Source organism: Saimiri boliviensis, chromosome 9 (genome assembly GCF_048565385.1).
Source record: "Saimiri boliviensis isolate mSaiBol1 chromosome 9, mSaiBol1.pri, whole genome shotgun sequence".
Classification (NCBI taxonomy): Eukaryota; Metazoa; Chordata; class Mammalia; order Primates; family Cebidae; genus Saimiri; species Saimiri boliviensis.
This window is the reverse complement of record NC_133457.1, coordinates 62,671,059-62,694,328: the sequence shown is the minus strand read 5'-3', so window position 1 is coordinate 62,694,328 and position 23,270 is coordinate 62,671,059. Positions and strand designations below refer to the sequence as shown.

At 48.3% G+C, this 23,270-nt stretch overlaps 1 protein-coding gene across 2 annotated transcripts in view; it reads right to left on the bottom strand.

Annotated features, from left to right (window-relative positions):
• ITGA9 (integrin subunit alpha 9) overlaps nucleotides 1-3,781 on the bottom strand; it is a 372,517-nt gene extending 368,736 nt beyond the window's left edge. Inside the window, exon 1 of one of the 2 annotated variants that reach the window (XM_074406027.1) lies at nucleotides 3,336-3,781. In XM_074406027.1, the coding sequence (XP_074262128.1) occupies nucleotides 3,336-3,520 (185 nt within the window). In that variant the 5' untranslated portion in view covers nucleotides 3,521-3,781. The remainder of the gene's footprint in view (nucleotides 1-3,335) is intronic. The other variant, XM_039462008.2, reaches the window with a different exon arrangement.
• Between the last annotated feature and the right edge of the window lie 19,489 nt (nucleotides 3,782-23,270).

Sequence of the window (23,270 nt, the reverse complement as noted above, 5' to 3'; positions counted from 1 at the left end):
GTTCCTAGGCTTTGAGATGTATGCCCACAGGTCCCTCAACACGGGAACGCTCCATTCTGCCACCTGCAGAGTCCATGCTGACTTTGGTGTCTGGGCTCTCCTCCTGCCACTTCCGGAACATTCTTCTCCCTCCCTTTCCCTATAGACAACGCATTTTTTCACCTGTAAAACAGGTGGTTGATTAGCATGAAGCAAACATCTTAGACTGCAAAATACTGAATTCAGTAACCAAGAATAATTTCTTCAAGAAGAGAGACATAAGACACAAGGCTTAATGAGCATGTCGTCTTTTCCTTTCAAAGTTTTGCTATACTGCTTTTCCCTTGCATGTCTGTATTTTACCGTCCTCACTCATTTTGACTAGTATTTGATCCTTTTCAGTCACTCCCATGTAGGTTCTATACTCTTCCATTGCCCTAGAGCAGCCCTTTGCAAAACTACTCTAAGCTTCCAGCATCTGAATAAATCAATGCATTTTTCTAAAGTACACACACTTCACTGGCACTTTGGTAATACATAGAGAATGCCTTGAAGCTGCCATCCTCTCTGACCTAGCAATTCTAAGCCTAGGAATTTATTCAAAGGAAATAATTAAGATTGTCCTCAAGGGTTTCGTTAAAGGTTGTTTACCCCTGCTGCTGTTTGCAATCACAAATAATTGAAAATGACCAACATGTCCCTCAAGCATGGCTAGAAGATCCAGGGCTCAGGCTCCGCTTAGTAGCAAGCAACCAATAATCAGTCACTAAGTCAATCAACCAACCCCAGAGTCGGGAAAAACAACCAGTCCCAGAGTTGATGTTAAGGTACAGACTTGGGGCAAATCCAGAATTCACAGGACCTGATCTTATAAATTTAGGGTGACTACCTTTAAAAAAATTAATATACAATTATAAAAGTGGGGACAGGGCATTAATAGGACCCTGCATAAGCAAGAAGCCTTTGGCTTAAGTTTCGGCAGCCTCACACAGTGAGTCTAGCCTCTAGAGGAAAGACAAAGGAGAAGGAAGGAGATGCTGGAAGTCGCTCGTTTCAAAGGCTGCAGCTTACCAAGCCTGGGCAGTGTGAGCAGCAAAAAATACACTCCAGGTCTAGGACAAAGAATATTGAGAGAAAGCGGAAAGAGAAAAAGGATGGGGAGGAAAATACTTGAAAACAACATCGAGAGAACAGAATCAAGAGGAGAAGAAAAAGTTAAGGCAATGCGGTGGGGGCGGGGAGGAAAAAGAAGAGTTACTTTTAAAAGATTTCAGAAGAGTTTAGGTGGTGCCTGAGCAGCTACAAGGACAAGCACTCCAGTACAAAGATGGGCCAGCTTGTATCAGAACGAGAGGGGACATTCTGGAGCCCGGCAGCCCAGCTGCATGGATTCCCATGGACCCCTGAAATGCCAGTCCCACATCTCAACTGGCAATGAGGCTACGCACAGCGTTACTGCCCAGCTCCACACCGACTCCCTACCATTTACCCTGGGTACCAAGTTGAAGACCAGACTGTCTATTCCTACACTGGCCAAATCTGCTCACGTCACACAGCTTTTCTTCATCCCCTTTTTAAAACAAAGTAGGCTGAACACCTTTTCTGTCAGATCTGCTCTCCTCATTCCCTTCCCAGCCCAGGTGGCCTTGACCTGTGGCCCATGCAAATCCACAGTGACAGTAGCCTGGCCTCTCTCCCTCTAGCTGTCAGAGAGCTCCGGGCACTTGAGCCAGCCTCAGCCTGCAGATCACACACAATGCTCCGGCTGGTTTAGCTGCCTGCTCCGATGCCCGCCCTTTCTCAGCAGCCCCCTGTCAACAGCAGCCCACCCTTTTGTGACAGAGCTTCCCGCATGCTTGGTGCCTAGTGTGGGGATCTGGGATGTGTTCTTCAGCTGCAAACCCTGAGTCTGCAGGACACAGAAAAAGCCTTCAGCCTGTTCTGCTTTAAAAGGGGAAATTGACAACTGTGAGAACAGACACTGGGTCTTAAACCCAGGAACTGGAGTAAATGAGAGAGCGGGGATGTGGAGGTGGGTGAGAGCTACGGGAGGACTTTGAAAACGGGTTCTCTTGGAGGCTGATCTCCCAAACAGCATGATTCTTAGTGGGCTGCTCCCGGAGTCCCCTTTTCCAGGAATGCTCGAGTTTTGCGATCCACAAACCACCCTTTTCCATCAGCCTCTGTCCAATACAGAGCAGTGACTCTCCTGCATAACTTCATGCTGAGAGCACCGGCATCAGTGACCTCGACCTCCCTGCCTGCCACCCCTAAGGACGCTCAGACTGGTGACTACGCAATAAAGTCAACCCCGGCCTGGCTGTCACCTGGGTCCCCATTGAGGGGCGACCTTGAACGGAGAACTTCCCGCAGCCTCTCTCTCCTATCAAGAAGTGACCACTGTGTGGCTGTTCAAACCCTCTGGTCCAGGGAAAGTGGCCAAGGAGGGCACCAACCTCCCCTTTGTACTTCTCCGCCGGGGTTGGTCACAAGCTCTGTACCACTCAGCTGATGATGCCTAATGGGGGAGAGCAGCCACCTTCTTCAGGCCCACCCCTCCAGACTCAGAGGACAACTGGACCCCCTGGCCTCTACAGAAACACGTCTCTCTCTTAAGGCTTCTGGTGAAAGTCTCCAGGTGAAATTGGTCAATATGAGAAGATACTCAGGCTGCCCCAAGAAACCGCCTAACTGTCCCACCTGTGTCACTCGGAGGTGCTCCCTTACCCTCCTCTTCCCTATATCCAGGAGCTTCTCCACCCCACTTCCATCAAGGGTCTTGTAGGGGCGGCGGTGGGGGGGGTGGGCTCTGGGCTCCAGCGCGCCCCGAGGGATCCCAGGGGCTCCCTGCCCCTGGGGAGCACCACCTCGCGCAGCGGCGCTGGAGAGGCTGCACTCCTTCCTGAGGGGTTCCCCGAAACCGGGGGGGAGTGCAGCTCCAGTGCCCTGACTTCCCCAGGCCAGGCGAGGTTTTCGGGAGGCTCGCCGGGCCCACGCGGCCGCTCGGAGGCAGAGGAGCCAAGTCACTCCGCAATCCGAAGGGCGAAGCCGAGTCTAGCCGGGCGGCCCAGGAGGCAACTCTAGCGGCGCTCCCCGCACGCTCGGGGCTGGGACCCGGAGTAGGCGCCCGACAGCCCCGCCCGCCTCCAGGCGCCGACCCTGACCTCCGCGGGCCCCGGACGGCGTCCTCCCTTCTCCCGCCGTCCCCCGGCGGCCGAGCCGCGCGCAGCGGAGACATTTAAATCGCCCCCTCGGGACGGCGGCGTGGAAGAGGCCGGAAAGGCGGCGGCGGCGGCGGGCCCGGGGGCCGGGGCGGTGGCCGCCGGGCCGGGGTCGCGGAGCGGGCGGACACTCACCAGCGCGTGTTGTCGTGGAAATGCTCCAGCACGGCGTAACCGAAGAACGAGTCGGCGGGGCCCTGGAAGCGCACAGGGCGCTGTGGGTCGAGGTTGTAGGCGCCCGCGGGGACCCCCGCGACCACCAGCGCCAGCAGCAGCGCACTGAGCCCCCCGGCGCCCCTCGGCGCAGCCGGGCCGCCCATCCCCAGCCGGCCGCCGCCCTCCCCTCTGCCGGGCTAGCGGGGCGCAGAGCGCGCGGGCCGCGGGGTCCGCCGACGGCCGGGAAGCGCCCCCGGGGCGGGAGCGGCGGCCGGACGCGGGCGGAGTGCGGGCGCCGGGGCGCGGACGGCGGGCTGAGCGGGCTCGCGGGCGAGCACAGGGGGCGGCCCCGCGCGGTCGACGTCCTCGGTCAGCCCGAGAAGTCTGCGCGAGCGGGTCCCGGGCCGGGCGGCGCTGGACTGCGGGGAGGCGCGCCCGCGGGGTGGGCGGCCCGGGCGGCGGAGGCCGGACGGCGCGGCAGCGCCCCCTGCGGGCCGCGGGCCCCGCGCACTTCCCGGGCGGGGGTCGGTCCCGCCACGCGCGGGACGCCCGGAGCTGCCCCCTCCCCGCTGCGCCCCGGGCGCTCGGGTTCCCGGAGGCGAGGCTGCGCCCCTCCGCCACTGCGGGCTCGGCCGGCCCTGGGGGCCTGTCTCCCTGCTCGCGTCTCGCTTTCCCTCCCGGCCTCACAGCCAGCAAGGTCCAAAGCAACCCGGGTGAAGAGCGAGTTTAGACTCGAGTCTAGTCCCGCGCGCCCGCTGCTCCTTCACCCCGTTGTGAGATCAGCTGCAGGAGCAACGCTCGGTGAACGCCGGCTGTTGTTGTTAATAACAATAGCAGCCACGTGGAGGCGAGCAGAGCTCCCCTCCGCGTTCTAGTCACTTGCTCTCCTACACCAGTGATTCCCGAAGTGCGGCCTCCGGACCAGCAGCATCCACATCATCTGGGAACTTGGCAGAATGCAGATCCTCAGGTCCCCCTCCGCCTTGCTGAATAGGAGCTCTGTGGCTGGAGTCCAGCAGGGTTTGCGTGCACTCAACGGTGTCACTGTGAACATGCGTAATAGAAAGTTTACCGTCTTCACCATTTTTAACTGTACAGTTTGGGGTATTAAGTATATGCATGTTATGCAGCCATCACCGCCCTCCATCTCCAGAACTCTTCATCTTGGAAAGCAAACTTTACACCCTAAACAATAACTCCTCTTTCCCCTGCCGCTACCCCGATCCACAGCCTCTGGCAGCTACTCTTCTACCTTCCGTCTCTGTGAACTTGACTACTCAAACTCAAGATTCCTGCTGAACTGACTGCTATCCTTCCGAAGACTGACCACACTATTGTGGTTTCCCTGCCTGTGCTCTCTTCTTTCCACTTTTTACTTCTACAACAGAGTTTGGGTAATGTTTAAAAGCTTCCTGTTGCCCCCCCGCCCCCACCCTCTTCTCCTGCCTACAAGATGGAGCCAGACCTCCTCAGCATACCTTCACGTGGAGGCGCCATCTCGTTTTCCAGCCCCATTTTACGTCCCTTTCCCGCCCCACTTCCCACAAACCCTGCAATGTATCCGCATACAACTTCTAGCTGTCCTCTGAGCCTGTCCAGCAGGGGTTTTCACACACATCTGTTCCTTCTCCAGTGCTGTTCTTTCTTCCTGAAATGTGCCTACCCCTCTTGAACTGGGGAAAAAAAAAAAAAAAAATCCTATCCATTCTAGACGTCCAGGCCAGTTCTCTCCTCACCCGTTCTGTCCCATTTCCTCTGCCCTTTTCTTTTCTGGGCTGCCAAAGGGTGTTCACATGCCTCTGTCTCAACACTTAGAACATGTTAATCGTTTCAGGGGCTCTCTGTCCCTCTCCAGAGATGGTAAGGCTCTCCAGGGAGAAAAAAAGTCTGAGACATCTTTGTAGCCCCAAGGCCCAGCTCAGTGCCAGGCATAGGAAGATGCTTAAACTTTGTGGAAAGAATGAACTGGACTCACACCTGTAATCACAGCACTCTGGGAGGCCAAGGCGAGTGGATTACTTGAGGTCAGGAATTCAAGATCAGCCTGCCCAACATAGTGAAACGCTATCTCTGCTAAAAATACAAAAAATTAGCCAAGCATGGTGGCGCACACCTGTAATTCCAGCTACTTGAGAGACTGAGGCAGGAGAATCGGTTGAACCTAAGGGGTGGAGATTGCAGTGAGCCCGAGATCCCGCCACTGCACTCCAACCTGGATGACCGAGCAAGACTCCATCCGAAAAACAAAAATTTAAATTTAAATTTAAATTTAAAAAAAAAAAAAAAAAAAGAATGGCCAGGCACTGTGGCTCACGCCTGAGATCCCAGCACTTTGGGATTCCGAGGCAGGCAGATCACTTGAGTCCAGGAGTTCGAGACCAGCCTGGGCAACCATGGCCAACATGGTGAAACACCATCTCTACTAAAAATACAAAAATTAGCTGGGCACGGTGGTGCCAGTAATCCCAGCTACTGGGGAGGCTGAGGCAGGAGAATTGCTTGAACCCGGGAGGCCAAGGTTACCATGCAACTGCACTCCAGCCAGCCTAAGTGGTGGCAGAGTGAGATGCCAACTCAAAAAAAAATTTTTAAAGAATGAACTACTTAAAGAAAAGCAAGCTTAGGAAAAGGATAAAGCACTTTGGGGGAGATTTTGAAGGAGACTTTTAACTTTCTTTGTGTTTTGTTGACAGTGAAAAATGATCAATTCTCATTGCAGGACACAAAACACAAGGTTTTCTTTTGTTTTTCTTTTTTTGGTTTTGTTGTTGTTTTTGAGACAGTGTTCCACTCCTGTCCTTCAGGCTGGAGTGCAGTGGCGCAATCACAGCTCACTGCAGCCTCAACCTCCCAGGCTCCAGCAATTCTCCCACCTCAGTCTGCCGTGTAGCTGGGACCACCGGCATGTACCACCATGCTCAGCTAATTTTTGTATTTTTGGTAGAGATGAGGTTTTGCCGTGTTGCCTAGGCTGGTCTTGAACTCCTGAGCTCAAGCAGCCCACCTACCTCGGCCCCACAAAGTGCTGGGATTACAGGCATGAGCCACTGCACACGGCCGAGGTTTTCATCTGTGGTAGAGATCACTAGTATCTCCCTGGTATTTATACTTCCCATTTTCCTTACTAACAAAGCCCAGAGTTCGTGGAGTGTTAATATGTCTAGTTTTTAAAATAAATAAAACTATGTTTCCCACGCTCTTTTGTAGATAGAGTGGCCATGTGCCATGTCTGGCCAATGAGATAGAAGTATGTGTTATTTGGGTGGTAGGCTTCTCAGGAGGTTTCTTAAAGGAGAGCCAACTCAGCTGACCAATGGCTTTCGTCCTGTCTAATTATGTGAATCCTTAAAAGCAGAGAACCTTTCCTTGGCTGTAGCCAGAGAAAGACATGTGAAGGGGAAGTGGGGTCAGAGAGATGCCACATTGCTAGCTTTGGAGATAAAAGAAGGTACCCATGAGCCCGGTAATACCGTCAGCTTCTAGGAGATGGAAGAGACAGTGAAATGGATTATCTCTAGAGCCTCCAGAAAGGCAGCTCCTTGAGTGTAGTCCAGTGAGACCCTGTTCAACTTCTGACACCCAGAACTGTAAGATAATCGATGCTGTTTTAAGCCACCATACTTGTGACTATTTGTTACAGCAAAAGTGGGAAGTTGATAGAGCCCTCTAGAATTGTACATAAAAGCGTGTTTGTGTGTTTCTTAGTGAAAGATCCATAGATTTCAACAGATTCATTAAAGGTTAGGTAGGTTTTCGAAGATAGGAAATCACTGATCTAAAACACACGGATTTCCGTATTTAGAAACCAAACCCTAAAAGTGGTATCAAGTAAAAATTACAGCATTGGTCTTTGATTTAACTAAACAGTAGCTCTCAAACCTGACTGTACATTAGACCCCCAGGCAACTATTTAAAAATACAGATTAAGCAACAGCACTCTGGGTCAGAATCTAGGGGCAAGGCCCAGGGATCTGCATTTCAGACACCTCTTGGGAGATTTGTCGAACAGCTAGATTTGGGAAGTGCTGACCTGTAAGAGAGAGTCAGAACTCTGCACTATATTCCTTAACCTGTGGCGCCATGATGTGGTAAGAAACACGTTTTCGGCATCTGGTAAAGAGAATTTAACTCCCAGGTCTGAACAGCTGTGTAATTTTAGTAAATCAATAAAACAAGGATCCTAATAACTAATAAACCTATTGATGAGCTTCTCAGGACCGCATTTCCTAACCATAAAACTCTAAGCATGTATTAGTTATTCATGTAATCTGACATCAAGAATGAGCTCAGTTTCCTAGTTGCCAGAATAAGCTGTTTTACAGAGACTTGACCTGAAGTGCGTGTCTCCAGGATTATGAGCTGGAAAGGAGAGGCTTGCTGTTTCAAACCCAGCCATGCGAAATGCAGATTTACTTCATGGATTGGAGCCTTTTGAAAAACTGGACCTTTTGTCCAATTTCCCAACTGAAATGGCAACCAAATGCCCTCCATTCCATTATGCTCTCACTTCAGGAAGGAATCTGAAGGTTTCCATTAGCCTTAGTGTCTGCAGACAGAATAGCATGCTCTATCAGCTCACCTATCATTGGCCTTTTCTGGAATCTGTCATCAGTTTCCCTAAAGCAAACTTGACTTCCTGTAGTGATGAAAGCTCTCCATGGAGCTCCAAAATTGCTCTCCACAGTCGCCTTGTTACACAGTTACATTGTTACAGCTACTGTAACAATGCAAAAGAAGTGATGGTTACACTGCCCTACCCCTCCCGCCCACTGCAGAGAGGAATTTTGGAATGATTAAATGTTGGGTTGAAAACAACATTGATTTTTCACCCCCTTAGCCTCAAAAAAGTCTTGGGGGCTGGATGCAGTTGCTCATGCCTGTAATCCCAAACTTTAGGAAGTCAAGATGGGAAGATTGTTTGAAGCCAGAGAATGAGACCATCCTGGCTAACATAGTGAGACCACATCTATAAGATGTTTAAAAAAAAAAAAATGACTGGATGTGGTATGCACCTGTAGTCTTAACTACTCAGGAGGCTGAGGTGGGAGGATCACTTGAACCCAGGAGATGGAGGCTGCAGTGAGCTATGATTGAACCACTAAGCTCCAGCCTGGGCAACAGAGTGAGACCTTGTCTCTAAAAAGAAAAGAAAAAGAGGGGCCAGGCGCGGTGGCTCAAGCCTGTAATCCCAGCACTTTGGGAGGCCGAGGCGGGTGGATCACGAGGTCAAGAGATCGAGACCATCCTGGTCAACATGGTGAAACCCTATCTCTACTAAAAATACAAAAAATTAGCTGGGCATGGTGGCACGTGCCTGTAATCCCAGCTACTCAGGAGGCTGAGGCAGGAGAATTGCCTGAACCAGGAGGTGGAGGTTGCGGTGAGCCGAGATCGCGCCATTGCACTCCAGCCTGGGTAACAAGAGTGAAACTCCTTCTCAAAAAAAAAAAAAGAAAGAAAAGAAAAAGAAAAAAACTCTTCAGATTAATTGGTCTTTTTTAACCCTTCCTTTCTCTAATACCTTTTTTTCTTTTTGCTTATACCTTTGTAGATTTTTGTCTGCCTCTCATTATTTCCTAAATGCTTAACTACTAGGTCAAAAGCTAGGTAGATTTCTAAGGTGCTTAATACAAGCCAATTGGCTTAGTAATCTTTAGGTTTAGACTACAGTTTTTCATTACAAATGCTTTAAACTATAACAGGAAATATACATGTTTCCTCCAATGAGTATTCCTGGTCCCTGCCCTGAGCCTTACCTTTTCCTGCGCTCTTTTTTCTGCAGTGCCCTTCCCATGGCCTCTGGTGGTAAATGCCAATTTCTCCTTGACGAAGCTTGTCAACCAGAACTCTAACATCTTCCTTGTCTCCCCCAAGGGACTGCTTGCATTTCTGGGGCCTCTGTACCCCAGGAGAACCCTAAGTGGAGGTTTAGACACTCCCCAGTGATGATGGGAGCCCGGTTTGCGGAAACCTGATACAGACACTCGAGCAGAGCAGACAGGACTGCTGGCAGCAAGGCAGGCTCATTCACTGCGTCTCACACTGCACTGGGCATGTTCTAGATCACTTTATCTTATGTAAACCTCACAGCACTCCAGGTGGGAAGATGCAGGCTGAGATTTTGTCTCAGTTACCATAGAACTATGTGAAATGAGGACCGATCGTGTTATGGGTTCACAATCCTTGTCCAAAACTCTAAGAGCAAAATGTGTTTCTGCAAGCAGGTTTTTTCAGTTTAGAAGAGAAGACACACTATATATTACAAGATAATGCACCATATATTACATAACCACAGCACTCCCCCCAAAAGTGATCTCTGTAGCTCTAATCCCTCCAAAAAAGCAAGGCCCATAAAGTCAGTTCATCCGCTCTCACTCTTGGGGCACATGGCATCTAATGCCAACCATCAGGTTTTCTTTGGAGTTAGCCCTAAATAACTTAACTACTTGGTTCTTAACAACGTACAATCCAGGCTATACTATCCACTATTTGGTTAAATCAGCACCTTACACAGCCCGTTACAAAAGATTGGCATGCAACTTTACATGCTGACAAGGAAAGATCCCTGCAGCATATGAAGGGTGGTGACTCAGGACATGCCTAGTATAAGCCGGTATATGTAAATTTCTACTCATCTGTATGTGTATATGCACATAGAGATTTGGAAGTTTACCCTAAATGTTAATAATGATTATGGTTGAGATTATGGGCTATTCTGGCCTATCCATCTCTCTGTTATCTATCTCTCATCCTTTAGTACTCCTTGAATTGTCTACAGAGAGACAGTGGACATCTACATCCAGCAGTGGATGCATAAGACACTACCTCCGTAAAGCCAAAGTCACTGAGCAAAGTTAGAAACAGGGAAGCGAATCAAGAGCTGTGCACGCAAAGCTATCTCCTCTCCAAATGAGGGGCAACTGACCTTCACACAACAGAGGAAGAGGAGCCAAGGGCAGCCCACATTCCTAGCTATTGACAAGCCCTGGCCTCTGTTGAAGGGACTTTGCCAGCTGAGGTAAGGACACCAGCCATCATGTGGAAGGAAGAAGTGGTCAGTAGCCAGATGGCTCCTCACAGTATTTTCAAAGGAGAGAGAAAAAAAATTAAAAGGCTTTGGATCATTCACATCCCAGATAATCATTCTCTAAATGATTGACACAGCTAAATGTACCTCTTAATGGCAATTCAAAAGTTGCCTTGCCCTGTTTTTCATACATAAGACAAGCTATACTTCCACATGGTTTTGAAATCCAGAAAGTTCAGAGGAAGGGCAAATACTATCATCAAACCTTCAACTATAATAGCAGGCAGAGATTCGAGCAAATACTTTCCCACTGAAGTATTTCATAATCCAAAAGTCAAAGTGTTATTATTGGGTGCAGCATTTCCAACCTGTTTCCATGCTCAAACAAATTTTTCTCCAGAGATCTAAATTTAGTGCAACTGCTTTAAGCAACAACCATCAATGTTAGAATAGAGCTGTACAACATAATGTCAACTTTAAAAACACTTCACACTTCAGTTGAAATATTAAAACTAGCCTACTGCTTACCAAAACATAAAACTATTACAAGGATGTTATTTGTGGGAGGCAGTTTAGGGTGATGAGCCTCGTAATTCCAACGTAGTGTCTTATCAGATATATTAGTCTACTAGGGCTGCCACAAAAAAATACCAGTGACTGGGTGGCTTAAATGACATGAATTTATTTTCTCACAATTCTGGAGACTGGAAGTTCAAGATCAAGGACAGCAGGGTTGGCGTCTGGTGAGGGCTCTCCTTTTGGCTTGCAGATGGCTACCTTCTTGCTGTGGACTTCCATGACCTCTTTGTGCTTGCAGAGAGTGACAGCAAGAGAGAGAACACTAATTCTATCAGATCAGAGCCCCACCCTTATGACCTCAATTACTTTCTTATTCCAAATACAGGCAAATCGTGGGCTATGGCTTCAACGTAAGAGTTTTGGGGGAAACATGCATTCAGTGCACAGCATCAGATCTAACCCTGAGAAATCATTTAAGCTCCTAAGCCTCTGTTTCCCCATCTGTTACAGGGAATTCTACCCAAAGGTTTGTCGTGAGGATTAAATGTAATGAGCCACTCTGCACATCACAGCACAAGGGAAGCAACTGGTAAATGTTAGCAATTTAGTACCATTATTATTATGTCATTTATTCCACTCTTTTAAAATAGCTATTTTTATTTGGAGTAAAAGAAAGAACTCAAAACACTTTTCTCCAGGTGGCTGCATGTTTCAGTGGGCCATTTTAGAGACCTCCTTGGTCTAAGAGTTCGAGCCCTCAAGCCCCCAGGTGCTTCAGGCGCCCTGTGAAGGGCCAGAGAGCCGAGTCCCGACCCAAGCCCCCATGCCCTCACTCTCACATCAGCAGCCAGCCAGCTCCTTTTCAGGGCCCTCTCTACTTCAGCTGTCGTAAATTGTCAAATCCATGTCTCTCCAGGGCTTCCCAGATGTGAGCCATTAGATGGAGATTCCGGAAATATCTTTCGTGATTTCCTCAAGATCCAACCCACTCATGATTTAAATGCAGTGGGATTTTTTTTTTCTTGAGATGGAGTTTTGCTCTGTCACCCAGGCTGGAGTGCAGTGGCACCATCTCGGCTCACTGCAACCTCCAACTCCCAGGTTCAAGTGATTCTCCCGCCTCAGCCTCCCAAATAGCTCGGACTACAGGTGCCCGCCACCATACCTGGCTAATTTTTGTATTTGTAGTGGAGACTGGGTTTCACCAAATTGGCCAGGCTGGTCTCAATCTCCTGACCTTGTGATCTGCCCACCTCGGTCTCCCAATGTGCTGGGATTACAGACGTGAGCCACTGCGCCCGGCCAATGCAGTGGGACTTTAAGGTGTTGACCTTGTCTGCCTGTGTGTGTGTGTGTGTGTGTGTGTGTGTGTGTGTGTGTATACACACACACTTGCAGGTAGGACAGGTTCACTTCCATATCATTCAGTTGCAATGGAACATTCACACACAAACACACACACACACACACACACACACACACACACACACACACACACAAATGAATACCTGGAACTGAATGTATCAGAAGGTGTCTGCCACAGTAGAGTGTGTCTAAAAACTATGAATAGAGTTATGAGTTGGAGAGGAGATATTGCAGGAAATGGAAGGGCAATTCTGGCTTATTCCATGTCTTCTTTTAGGCAGCGTCAGTGTACCCCGAACTCTAAGCAAACGTCTTTAGGGAAGGGCAAATGCTAAACAAGTCTTTAGAGTACAAGTCTGCGGCCCTTTCTGCTGCCTAACACACACACAAGAAGAGCTTTCTCATGCCTTCCCCCAGAAAGTTTTTAAGTCTTCAAGTTGAAACCTAGGACCTCTTGTGCTTGAAGCTGCAAGATACACATGTTATACTTTCTGGGTGCATCAATTTTACTCAAAGACATGATGAGGGAAATAAATAATATATAGTGAGACTGGGATGATCAAATTCAGTGACAGAGAATGCCCCAAGGTTCCTGACATAAAAAGCAGGTGAACTAGCTGCTGCGGAAGTGGAGGCTGAGGAGGTAAGGGTGATTCTGAGTCCGGGAGCCGAGAGAGCCAGCCCGGGTGCAGCCATCCTTCCTGAAGGCAGGCCTTCACCCTGGGCAAGGGCAGGTGCGTGTCTGAGTCAGTGACACCGGAAGCTGGTCACAAGTGCTGAGGGCAATGGGGAGTTGAAGACGGGTCCTCCCTCCTCATGCCCCAGGGTCTGCTGTGACGATGAAAAGGTCTATGCCAGCAGTCGTGGAGGCGGCAGAAGCAGGACACTAAGCCCTGCTCACACTGCCTGGGCTGCCAGTGGGGTAGACAGAGTGCACACGACACTGGCGCATCCTCTGGCCTTGAAGGGAGTTCTGACTGCAACGGCAAAGTGGAGAGGACAGGGACCGACATTTTGGACGCGACTGAGCAGCTTGGGGGCTTTCCCTGGAGGAAAACCTGAGGCATTTCTCAAGGTGATAAGAAGAGGACTCGAGCTGTTTGGCTGAGACATTTAAAGAAGATGTGACCTTGTTTTATTTTGTGCCTCATGACAGCAACGTGGTGACGTATGTTGAGAATGGACTGCCTTCCTGCCCCGCTCCCCCCTCAGAGTCACGTGCTGGACTCAGCCCACTGTCCACGATCTCTAATTACAGGTTGTCTTTTCTGTTCCCAGAATCCTCTTCTGACCTAATCTGCCTGTGGAATCCACACATCAGGTCTCACACACAGGAAACCACACAGAATACTCAGAGCCCTGGTTGGGCAAGAAGGGGCGAGGGGAGCCCCAACACCAGGCTGGGATGTGTACGCAAGTGGCAGGAGATGTCATCCTGTGGTGGTCTTAAAATATAACCACACGGCAGGCCGCAGTGGCTCATGTCTGTAATCCCAGCACTTTGAGAGGCCAAGGAGGGTGGATCACAAGGTCAGGAGATCAAGACCATCCTGGCCAACATGGTCAAACCCCGTCTCTACTACAAACACAAAAATTAGCTGGGCATGGTGGTGCACACCTGTAGTCCCAGCTACTCAGGAGGCTGAGGCAGGAGAATTGCTTGAACCCAGGAAGTAGAGGTTGCAGTGAGCCAAGATGGCACCACCACACTCATCTCTCTCTCTCTCTCTCTCTCTCTCTCTCTCTCTCTCTCTCTCTCTCTCCCCCTCCCTCCATATATATTTATATATCTTCACACACTGTCTTGACACTCCTTCCACTAAACGGTGACAACTAATTCCCCTTCCCTCGAACAGGAGCTGATGTTAGTGCCTCCCTTCTAATAAATAGCATGTGTGGGACTGCTGTGATGGGCCATGGAAGGCACTGCCCCTTCCCCCTTACTGTTTTGGGTCACTCAGTCCGGGGAAAGCCACACTAGCCACCATGTCGTGAGGACACGCAAGCAGCCTGTGGAGAGGCCCACGTGGAGAGGAAGCTGAGCCTCCTACCAACAGCAAGCACGAACTCGGAGCAATGTCAGGAGCTACCTCAGAGGCCCAGTCAAACCTTCAGCCTCAGCCAATAGCTTCACGGCCATTGATGAGAGACCCCGAGCCAGAAGCACCCAGATGAGCCTCTTCTGGATTCCTAACAAAAACTGCAGTATAACTGATACTGATTTAAGCCACTATGCTTTGAGGTAATTTGTTACATAGCAACAGAAAACTAGTACAAATTTGAGGGTGATTTATGACCCAGTCATAGATAACAAACACATACCTCTTCGCCTTGGTGGCAAGCTGATGGGGCTGGTAGTTAGAGCCACATGACAGCTCCACATTGCCACAGCTGCCTTTCTGAGTCAGGACACAGGAAACCCCGCCTGCTGCTGGATGGCTCTGTGGGGGAGCGATTGACCTAGCTGTGGTCTGAGACTTAAGACCTGAGCCCAAGTCTTCATCTGCCACTTACCAGCTGCCAGACACAGGGTTAGTTACCACACCTTATAGGGGCTCTATCTGATAATAGTCTCATCTGATAACAGTATCCACCTCGTAGTCATGGGGACAGATTAAACGGAAATAAATGCGCCAGAGTAACAGCCAGATGGAGGGTCAGCTGAACCCAAATGGAATTTATACAGTCATGTGTCATGTAGTGACGGGAATACGCTGTGAGATGTATATCATTAGGTCGGGTGCAGTGGCTCCTGCCTGTAATCTCAGCACTTTGGGAGGCTGAGGTGGGTGGATCTCCAGAGGTCAAAAGTTCCAGATCAGCCTGGCCAACACTGGGAAACCCCATCTCTACTAAAAATACAAAAATTCACCGGGCGCGGTGGTGGTGGTGGTGGCAGGCACCTGTAATCCTGACTGCTAAGGAGGCTGAGGTAGGAGAATCACCGGAACCTGGGAGGTGGAGGTTGCAATGAGTTGAGATTGTACCACTGCACTCCAGCCTGGGTGACAGAGTGCAACTCTGTCTCAAAAGAAAAAAAAAGAAATGTGTCGTTAGGCAATATTGTTGTGCAAACATCACGGAACAAACCTAGATGGTGTAGACCACTCTGCACCCTAAGCTACAAACCTGCACAGCACGTTGCTGTACTGAGCACTGTAGGCAACTGTAACACAAAGGTAAGCTCTTGTGTATCCAAACATAGAAAAGGTACGGTAAAAATACAGTACAAAAGATTAAAAATGGTACACCAGTGTGGGGCACTTACCATGAATGGAGCGTGCCGGCCTGGAAGACTGCTCTGGGTGAGTCAGTGAGTGAGTAAGTGAACGTGAAGACCTAGGACATTACTGTACACTAGTGTAGACATGATAAACACTGCAAACTTAGGCTACACGAAATTTATTTTTTAATTTTCTTTCGTCGGCAGTAAACTAAGCTTACTTTTACTTTTCAAATGTTTAAATTTTTCTAACTTTTTGGCTCTTTTATAATAAAACACAAACATGCTGTATAGCTGTAAAAATATTTTCTTTATATCCTTATAAGTTTTTTCTATTAAAAAAATTTTTTTTTTTACTTTTTAAACTTTTTTCAAAAAATGAAGACATAAACACTCACATTAGCCTAGGCAGACACAGGCTCAGGGCCATCCGTAGCAGTCTTCCACCTCCACGTCTCGGACCCCTGATGGTCTTCAGAGCAGCAACACACATGGGGCTGTCATCTCTGATGGTAACAATGTCTTCTTCTGGAACAGCTCCCGGAGGACCTGTCCAGGGCTGTTCTACCGTGAACTTTTTTTAATAAGTAGAAGAATTACACTCTAAAATATCAATAAAAAGTATAGTATAGTAAACACATAAACCAATAACATAGTCACTTATTATCAAGTATTATGCTCAGCACCTAACTGTATGTACTATGCTTTTACATGTGGCAGCATAGTATGTTGGGGTGTTTTGTTATTTTGTAGAGAAGGGGTCTCATTGTGTTGCCCAGGCTGGTCTCCAGCTCCTGGCCTCAAGCAATCCTACGACCCCCACCTCCCAAAGTACTGAGATTACAGACAAGATCCCCCTTGCCCAGCCCCATACACCAGCATCACCACAAACACGAGAAATACGTTATGCTACGACATTATGACAGCTACGTCACTAGGCAATAGAAATGTTTCAGGTCTGTTATGATCTATAAGAACAGAGTCCTATGATCCATCATTGACCAAAATGTTATTATATGGTGCATGACTGTATTTAAAAAGGCATTTTATTTTTACTTTTGTTTTTTGAGACAGAGTATCACTGTTGCCCAGGCTGGAGTGCAGTGGCATGATCTCGGCTCACTGCAAGCTCCATCTCCAGGGCTCAAGCGAACCTCCCACCTCAGCCTCCTGAGTTACTGGGACTACAGGTGCAAGCCACCACATCGAGCTCATTTTTAACGTATTTTTTTGTAGAAACAGGGTTTCGCCATGTTGCCCAGGCTGGTCTTGAAGTCCTAGGCTCAAGCGATCCACCTGCTTCAACATCCGAAAGTGCTGGGACTACAGGCACGAGCCACGCACCAGGTCTAAAAAGACGTTCTAAACATGAATAGCTGACGCTGTAGCTATGTGTCCAATCTGCTGCCCAATCCAACCTCATGTCATCAGGAGTCATTAAATCGGACCCACACGGGCCTGAGAGACAAGGCAATGCGGTCCTCTCTTCAGTTTCTTAGCTTATCTAAATTACATTCTAAATTGTGACATTCTAAGATTATTTCCATATTTCAAATATGCTTAAGAGATAAACTTGGAGGCCGGTCGTGGTGGCTCAAGCCTGTAATCCCAGCACTTTGGGAGGCTGAGGCAGGTGGATCACGAGGTCATGAGATCGAGACCATCCTGGTCAACATGGTGAAACCCCGTCTCTACTAAAAAAAATACAGAAAAATTAGCTGGGCATGGTGGCATGTGCCTGTAATTCCAGCTACTCAGGAGGCTGAGGCAGGAGAATTGCGTGAACCCAGGAGGCAGAGGTTGCGGTGAGCCAAGATCATGCCATTGCACTCCAGCCTGAGTAACAAGAGTGAAACTCTGAAAAAAAAAGAAAAAAAAAGAGATAAACTTGGAATTAATGTAGAACTGAAAGCATTTTGTGGGAAGCACCTAGATAGCCCAATTTATTTCGCTCTTCTGTCTGTGCCTATGAACATCCATTCCTTCCCACAAAATCATGACAATCCATCAGGCTCCTGATCTTTAAATGTAGACTTCTCCTTAAACCAATTGACAGAAGGGAGGGCGAGTGGAGAGTGAGTGGATTCCGTGTCCGTGGCTGGCCTGAGGCAGCCTCCACCAAGTCTGGCTCCCCGGGCTGGGTCCCAACAGTCCCCACTGCCCTCCTTTCCTTCCCCTCTTCCCCCAAACCTCCTATTCTCCAAAAGCTCTGTCCTCTACAAAGTATGTGAGCAAGCGTAGACATGACCCATACCAGAGATGATGGAGCAGGAGAGAACACAGCAGGAACTGGGCCATCAGATCACTTGGGTTCAAATCCTAGCTCTGCTTTTGACCAGTCATGGAACATGGGGCATTTCTCTGCCTCCCTGAGGCTCTGTTCCCTCATCTTTAGAACAACCTATTGTGGTGGATACTTGATAGTCTTGTTGGCTGTCTAACCTTCCCTCACTTAAGTCCACCCACTCGTAAGTAGGATTAGTGTCCTTATGAAAGAGGCCTAAGGGAGCTTGCTTGCTCCTTCCACCACATGAAGACACAGCAAGAAGGCACCATCTATGAACCAGAAAGCGAGCCCTCACCAGGCACTGAATCTGTCCGCACCTTGATCTTGGACTTCCCAGTCTCCAGAACCGTGAGATATGAATTTCTGTTGTTTCTATGCCACCCAGTCTGTAGCAATTAGTTGTAGCAGCCCAAATGGACTAAGGTGCAGATGATGTAAAACTTGAAGCATATTTTCAAATAACTGCAATCCATCATGCATCAGCACTTATTTCTCCCTCGGAAAGCTACTGTACGGTGAACTTAGTGACTAACAGATTACTAGTTACTCTTCCTGAGTAACTAGGACCTAATGGCCAGGTGTCCCACTTGGAGGCTCATCACAAAAGGTGGCAAATGACCATAGGCAACACCAAGTAAATAGCCACTCCCACGGTAAATCAGCAAGGACCGCCAGCAGTTGTGGACGCTCTCCTGATTCCTCATTCCCCGGTACCTGGCCCTTTTATTTCCGACATGTAGTAGGTGATCAGTGACTATTTTTGGAATGAGTTACATGCAGAGGGCACAGAAAGGGGAAGGCAGGAGAAGGGTTGAAAGTGTGAAGAGATTTGACCTGTAGGCCCTCAGTATGTTCACATCAGCAACCCCAAGTTTTCAGGGCTTTCTGTTCTGGTTTCCATCCATCTCACTGTCTAAGAGAAAATATATTTCCGCCTCTCTCTCAAATTTGGATGCTGTTAAAATAGTATGTATTTTGCCACTGAAGTTATTTTTTGAAAACCAGGTATGTTATTTTATTCTGTGTGTGGTATGGATATTAAGCAATTTGATACATTTTGACTACAGACATGGATACTTACAAGAATATAAATGAGATCAGTCATCTATGATCACCCAAGATCAAGTAAAACTCCTTGCTTACCTGGCAGTCTCCATGCATTGATTAGAAGGCAGGCAAATTTCATGAGCTGTGCAAAGAAGGAAAGAAACGTGCGGCAGATGCTGTGGGTGCCCCACGCGGATGCCACCAGCATGCGATATTTCTGTGCATGTGGCCTGACCTCCACAGCCAGCATCCGTGACTCTTTGAAGGCTTCCTGATCTCTGGAGCCCTCTCTGCCCACCCACATGGCAGGCCAGAAATGCCAGAGAATGAGCACCTCCCTTGAGCAACCCTCAACCAGTGATCCCCTTTGCTCCAATGAAACACCTCGGAGCTGTATATTTTACACTGGCTCCCAGAGCTCCCCAGAGGCATGGAGCACCAACTACCCACAGTGGTAACTGCTCAATAACACTCTCCATTGGCTTCCTCCCTTCCTTCCCCGTCTTACTTCTCCAGTCCCTGAATGGTGATCCCTGAATGACTGTTTCTCAATTAAGACACTTGCACTTGAATCCTTGTCTCAGGGACTGCTTCTGGAGGACGCAAACTAAGACAGGGATATGTGAAATTCAAATATCAAAAGGTCACTGAAAAAACAAAGAAATGAATCAGCAAGGACCTCCAGTAGTTGTGGACAATGCTATCCTGATTCCTCATTCCCTGGTACCTGGTCCTTTTACTTCCGACATCCCTTTCACCAGACTTTTGCCATCTTCCACCAACATGACGTTTTGGACGTTGGCCATGAAGGCTTGTCATTCTCAAGACCGTTTATTAATTAGCCCAGCTTACCCAAGTTGAAGTACAAAGGAAACTCCTTAATTGAGCAGCCATTGGGAGATATCCCCTGGTTTCATCCAGGGCCAGATCTCCCGGCTCTGTGTGACATGCAAACTTCAGTCTCCTCAGAGGACCAGGCTTTCAGGGGACAGGGTCAATCTGCCCAAGAACCTAGAGGAAGAAGGTGCACGCAGTTGCACAGGGAAGGTAGGAAGTGCAGTCTGCACAGGACACAACTTTCCCGGTGATGGAGCCATGCCTAAGACTAACTTGCAGGTCAGGAAGTTGCTTATTTAAAAAGAAAAGAGCATTTCTGAGCAAACATCTCACTCCAGACCAAATTTGCTATAGTTGAAGTTTAATGCTTAGCACCTTCAACTCTCTCATGAAAACCCTGGTTCAAAATAGGGCAGGGGGCTGGACGTGGTGGCTCATGCCTGTAATCCCAGCACTTTGGGAGGCCGAGGTGGGTGGATCACGTGAGGTCAGGAGCTCGAGACCAGCCTAGCCAACATATCAAAACCTCTTCTCTACCAGAAATACAAAAATTAGCCGATTTGTGGTGGCATGCAACTGTAATCCCAGCTACTCAGGAGGCCGAGACAGGAGAATCGCTTGAACCCAGGAGGCAGAGGTTGCAGTGAGCCGAAAGCATGGGCGACAGAGCAAGACTCCATCTCAAAAAATAAAATACCAAACAGGGCAGAAGCACACAGCTCTGTGCACTGTGTGCTTGTTTAGGTGACATCATCTGTGTTCTCTTAAATAAATTGGGTTAAAAAATGTATACACATATTTACATGTCAGATGACATGTATAAAATAATCAGAAGTCCCTCTAACTCAGCTGACTCTAGATGATGAAGCAGAAGAGTTTATTAGAAGGATACAGGGTGGCTCACAGAATGTGAGAAGGAAGCTCCAGGCCAGGCTTCCAGGAGCAAGACCCCAAAGCTGACAGTGCGCTATGTGTTCGAAGCTGCCTCTGTCACCGTTAAGCACTACAGTACCTAACCACTGCACGCTGCGGTAGGAAACAGCGCCACTTCTGTGATCAAGAATTTGACCTCACAGCGCCCTCTGCCAGATAGAGGAAACGCCCTGTCTCCTCCCACCCAAGATGATTTAACAGAGTCTTTGTCATGGGCCTCTGCTGCAAAGGAGGCTGGCAAGTAAGCACGGAATCCTCAGATGTGAGAGGGAGTCTCTGGCCCCCATCCAGGTTAAATGGCCAAAGTCCACCTCAAGCCCCAGCTCTCCTCCCCACATGTAACCACTATTGAAACTGTGGATGTATTTTTTTGCCCTTTTACACACAGTTTTGGAAAATGATTTCTCTAAGAGTGAAATCATACCATAAATATCATTCTGCAATTTAATTTTTCTACTTAATATAAATCATGGACACCTTTCCATGTTCATACATACAGAGCTGACTTGTTCTTTTTGACTACAGCAAAAGATTCTGCAAAATGAAGTGCCATCATTTAGCCATGATATATAAGATGATATGTAAGATGTGGCCGCTTTCTTACTGTAACAAGCCACATTGGGAACGCATCCCAGTGTGTGCTTGTCATTGTTGCTATTTGCACACACACGTTGTCATTTTTGTAGGAATGGGTTCCTAGAAATGGGCAGCTGGGTCATACAGGCTATAGAGACTATGGTCTTCATCCTCATTGCAATATAGGGATGTTGGACTGAACTGAACGTCTCTACCCTGGGGACATTTCTATCCCAGGAACCAAGATAATTCTAGAATCGGGCTAGCCCAGCCCAGCCAGTGCGGAGCAGTGCTCACCCAGGGCCCTCCTAATTCTTTTTTCCAGGCATCCCTGCGCACCTGCTGTGCTGCTCCAGCAGCCTCTTCCTCTTTTCATTCCCACAGATGCTGTGATCCCACGTGAGAAGAGACACCCGCGTGCAGCAATGGAAGGCTGGTTTGCAGTCCCAGGTCTGCCAGCAGCCGGTATTCAGTCAGTCCCCTCCCTCTTCTGAACTTCAGTTTTCTTACCTTTAAAATAAGAGACATGGGCTAAATTAAAGATTTTTTTAACTGTGTTCTGTGAAGACCAGCATTCCACAGAGGCATCAGGAACTGCTTCAGAACTTGGGTGATGGAGAGCAGGAGAGCAGGAGAGCAGGAGAGCAGGAGAGCAGGAGAGCAGGAGAGCAAGGCCTGGTCCTCATGAGCGCTGCTGTTAACCTTGCTGTGTAACGCAGCTCTGCATAAACATTCATTTGAAAAAGGTGTTTTGCTCCTAAAGGGAAATTGAAAACAATTCGGTATGAGTGGAAATTGTATGCTCCACATCACAGAAATCCCACTCCACGGTGGTTTGAGGGGAAAAATTATGGCAGAGGGTGGTTATTGGTTCATATCATTGAAATCCAGGGGACAGTGACTTCAGGCACAGCTCAGTCCAGGGACTCAAATATTATCAGAACCCAGTCTTCTTTCTTCTCGTTACTTTGCTATTCACAATGCTGGCTTCATTCTCAGGCTCAGTGTGGCACCAAAGTGGCTGCCCACAGACTCAGGCCTGTATCCTCCCAGGTTCAGGTACTGCAGAAAAGGTCATGGGCCTCTGTTGGGACAGTCACAGCACAAGACTCACCACATCTTATTGGCTCAAGCTGAATTGTGTTCCATCCCCAAGTCAATCACTGTAGCCAAGGGAATGTAGTAATTTGATGGGCCTGGCTGAACTCATGTGGTCAGTGAAGCCAGGGATGAAATAAACTTTACCCAACATACACTGACTAAATGTGGGACAGGGATGATTCTCCAGAAGAAAATTGTATTATTATTTCCCAGTGCTGGGTAGCCCAAAATCAATGCACATCAAAACACGCACATGTGTTTATTCAATGAACATTGAGATACTGATAAGACAGGCTCTGCACCAGGCACTGGAGATGAAATGATAAACAAATTACATTTCCCGTGCATCTTGTGATTGGCCAGGACCCCTGCAGGTCAACATGGTCATCAGCAGGGAGGAATACCAGGTCACAGAGAGGAGGTCAGGAAGGACAAATGGAACCCGCCTGCACCTCTCCATCTGCCTGTCACACCCAGCCCTGACAATCTTCAGAGATTCACGCTTGCTGCTTCACTTCTGCCTTCCAAACCTCGTGCAAATTCTTCTTTGGGCTAATTCTAACTGGAGACCACTTGGAGAAGGGGATTCTGGGAAACATAACTCCAGCCTAAGCAAGCTGATGTAGTTCAAACCACAACAGAATCCATTTGCTGCTAGGTCCAGCGTTGAACCATCCAATACTCTGAATAAAGTATGTTTGTCAACTTAGCATCTTGCAAACACTGAAGTTAGTGTTTCGTATGAAATCACAACATAATTTTGGGGTCCTTTTCTATCTAAATACTCAGAATAATTTTAGATAGCCACCAAGAACTTACTGTCATTTGCAACCACCTGTAATTATGAATTAGGATCTACAGAAATAAAAAGTGTGAAAACCATTTAAAAATGACTTGTTGTGAAACAGATACCATAGACCCAGATACAGAACTTGAAAATGATTAACTTCCAATATTTCCCCATTACTGATGTGAAAATGACTAATAAGTTTAAAATAT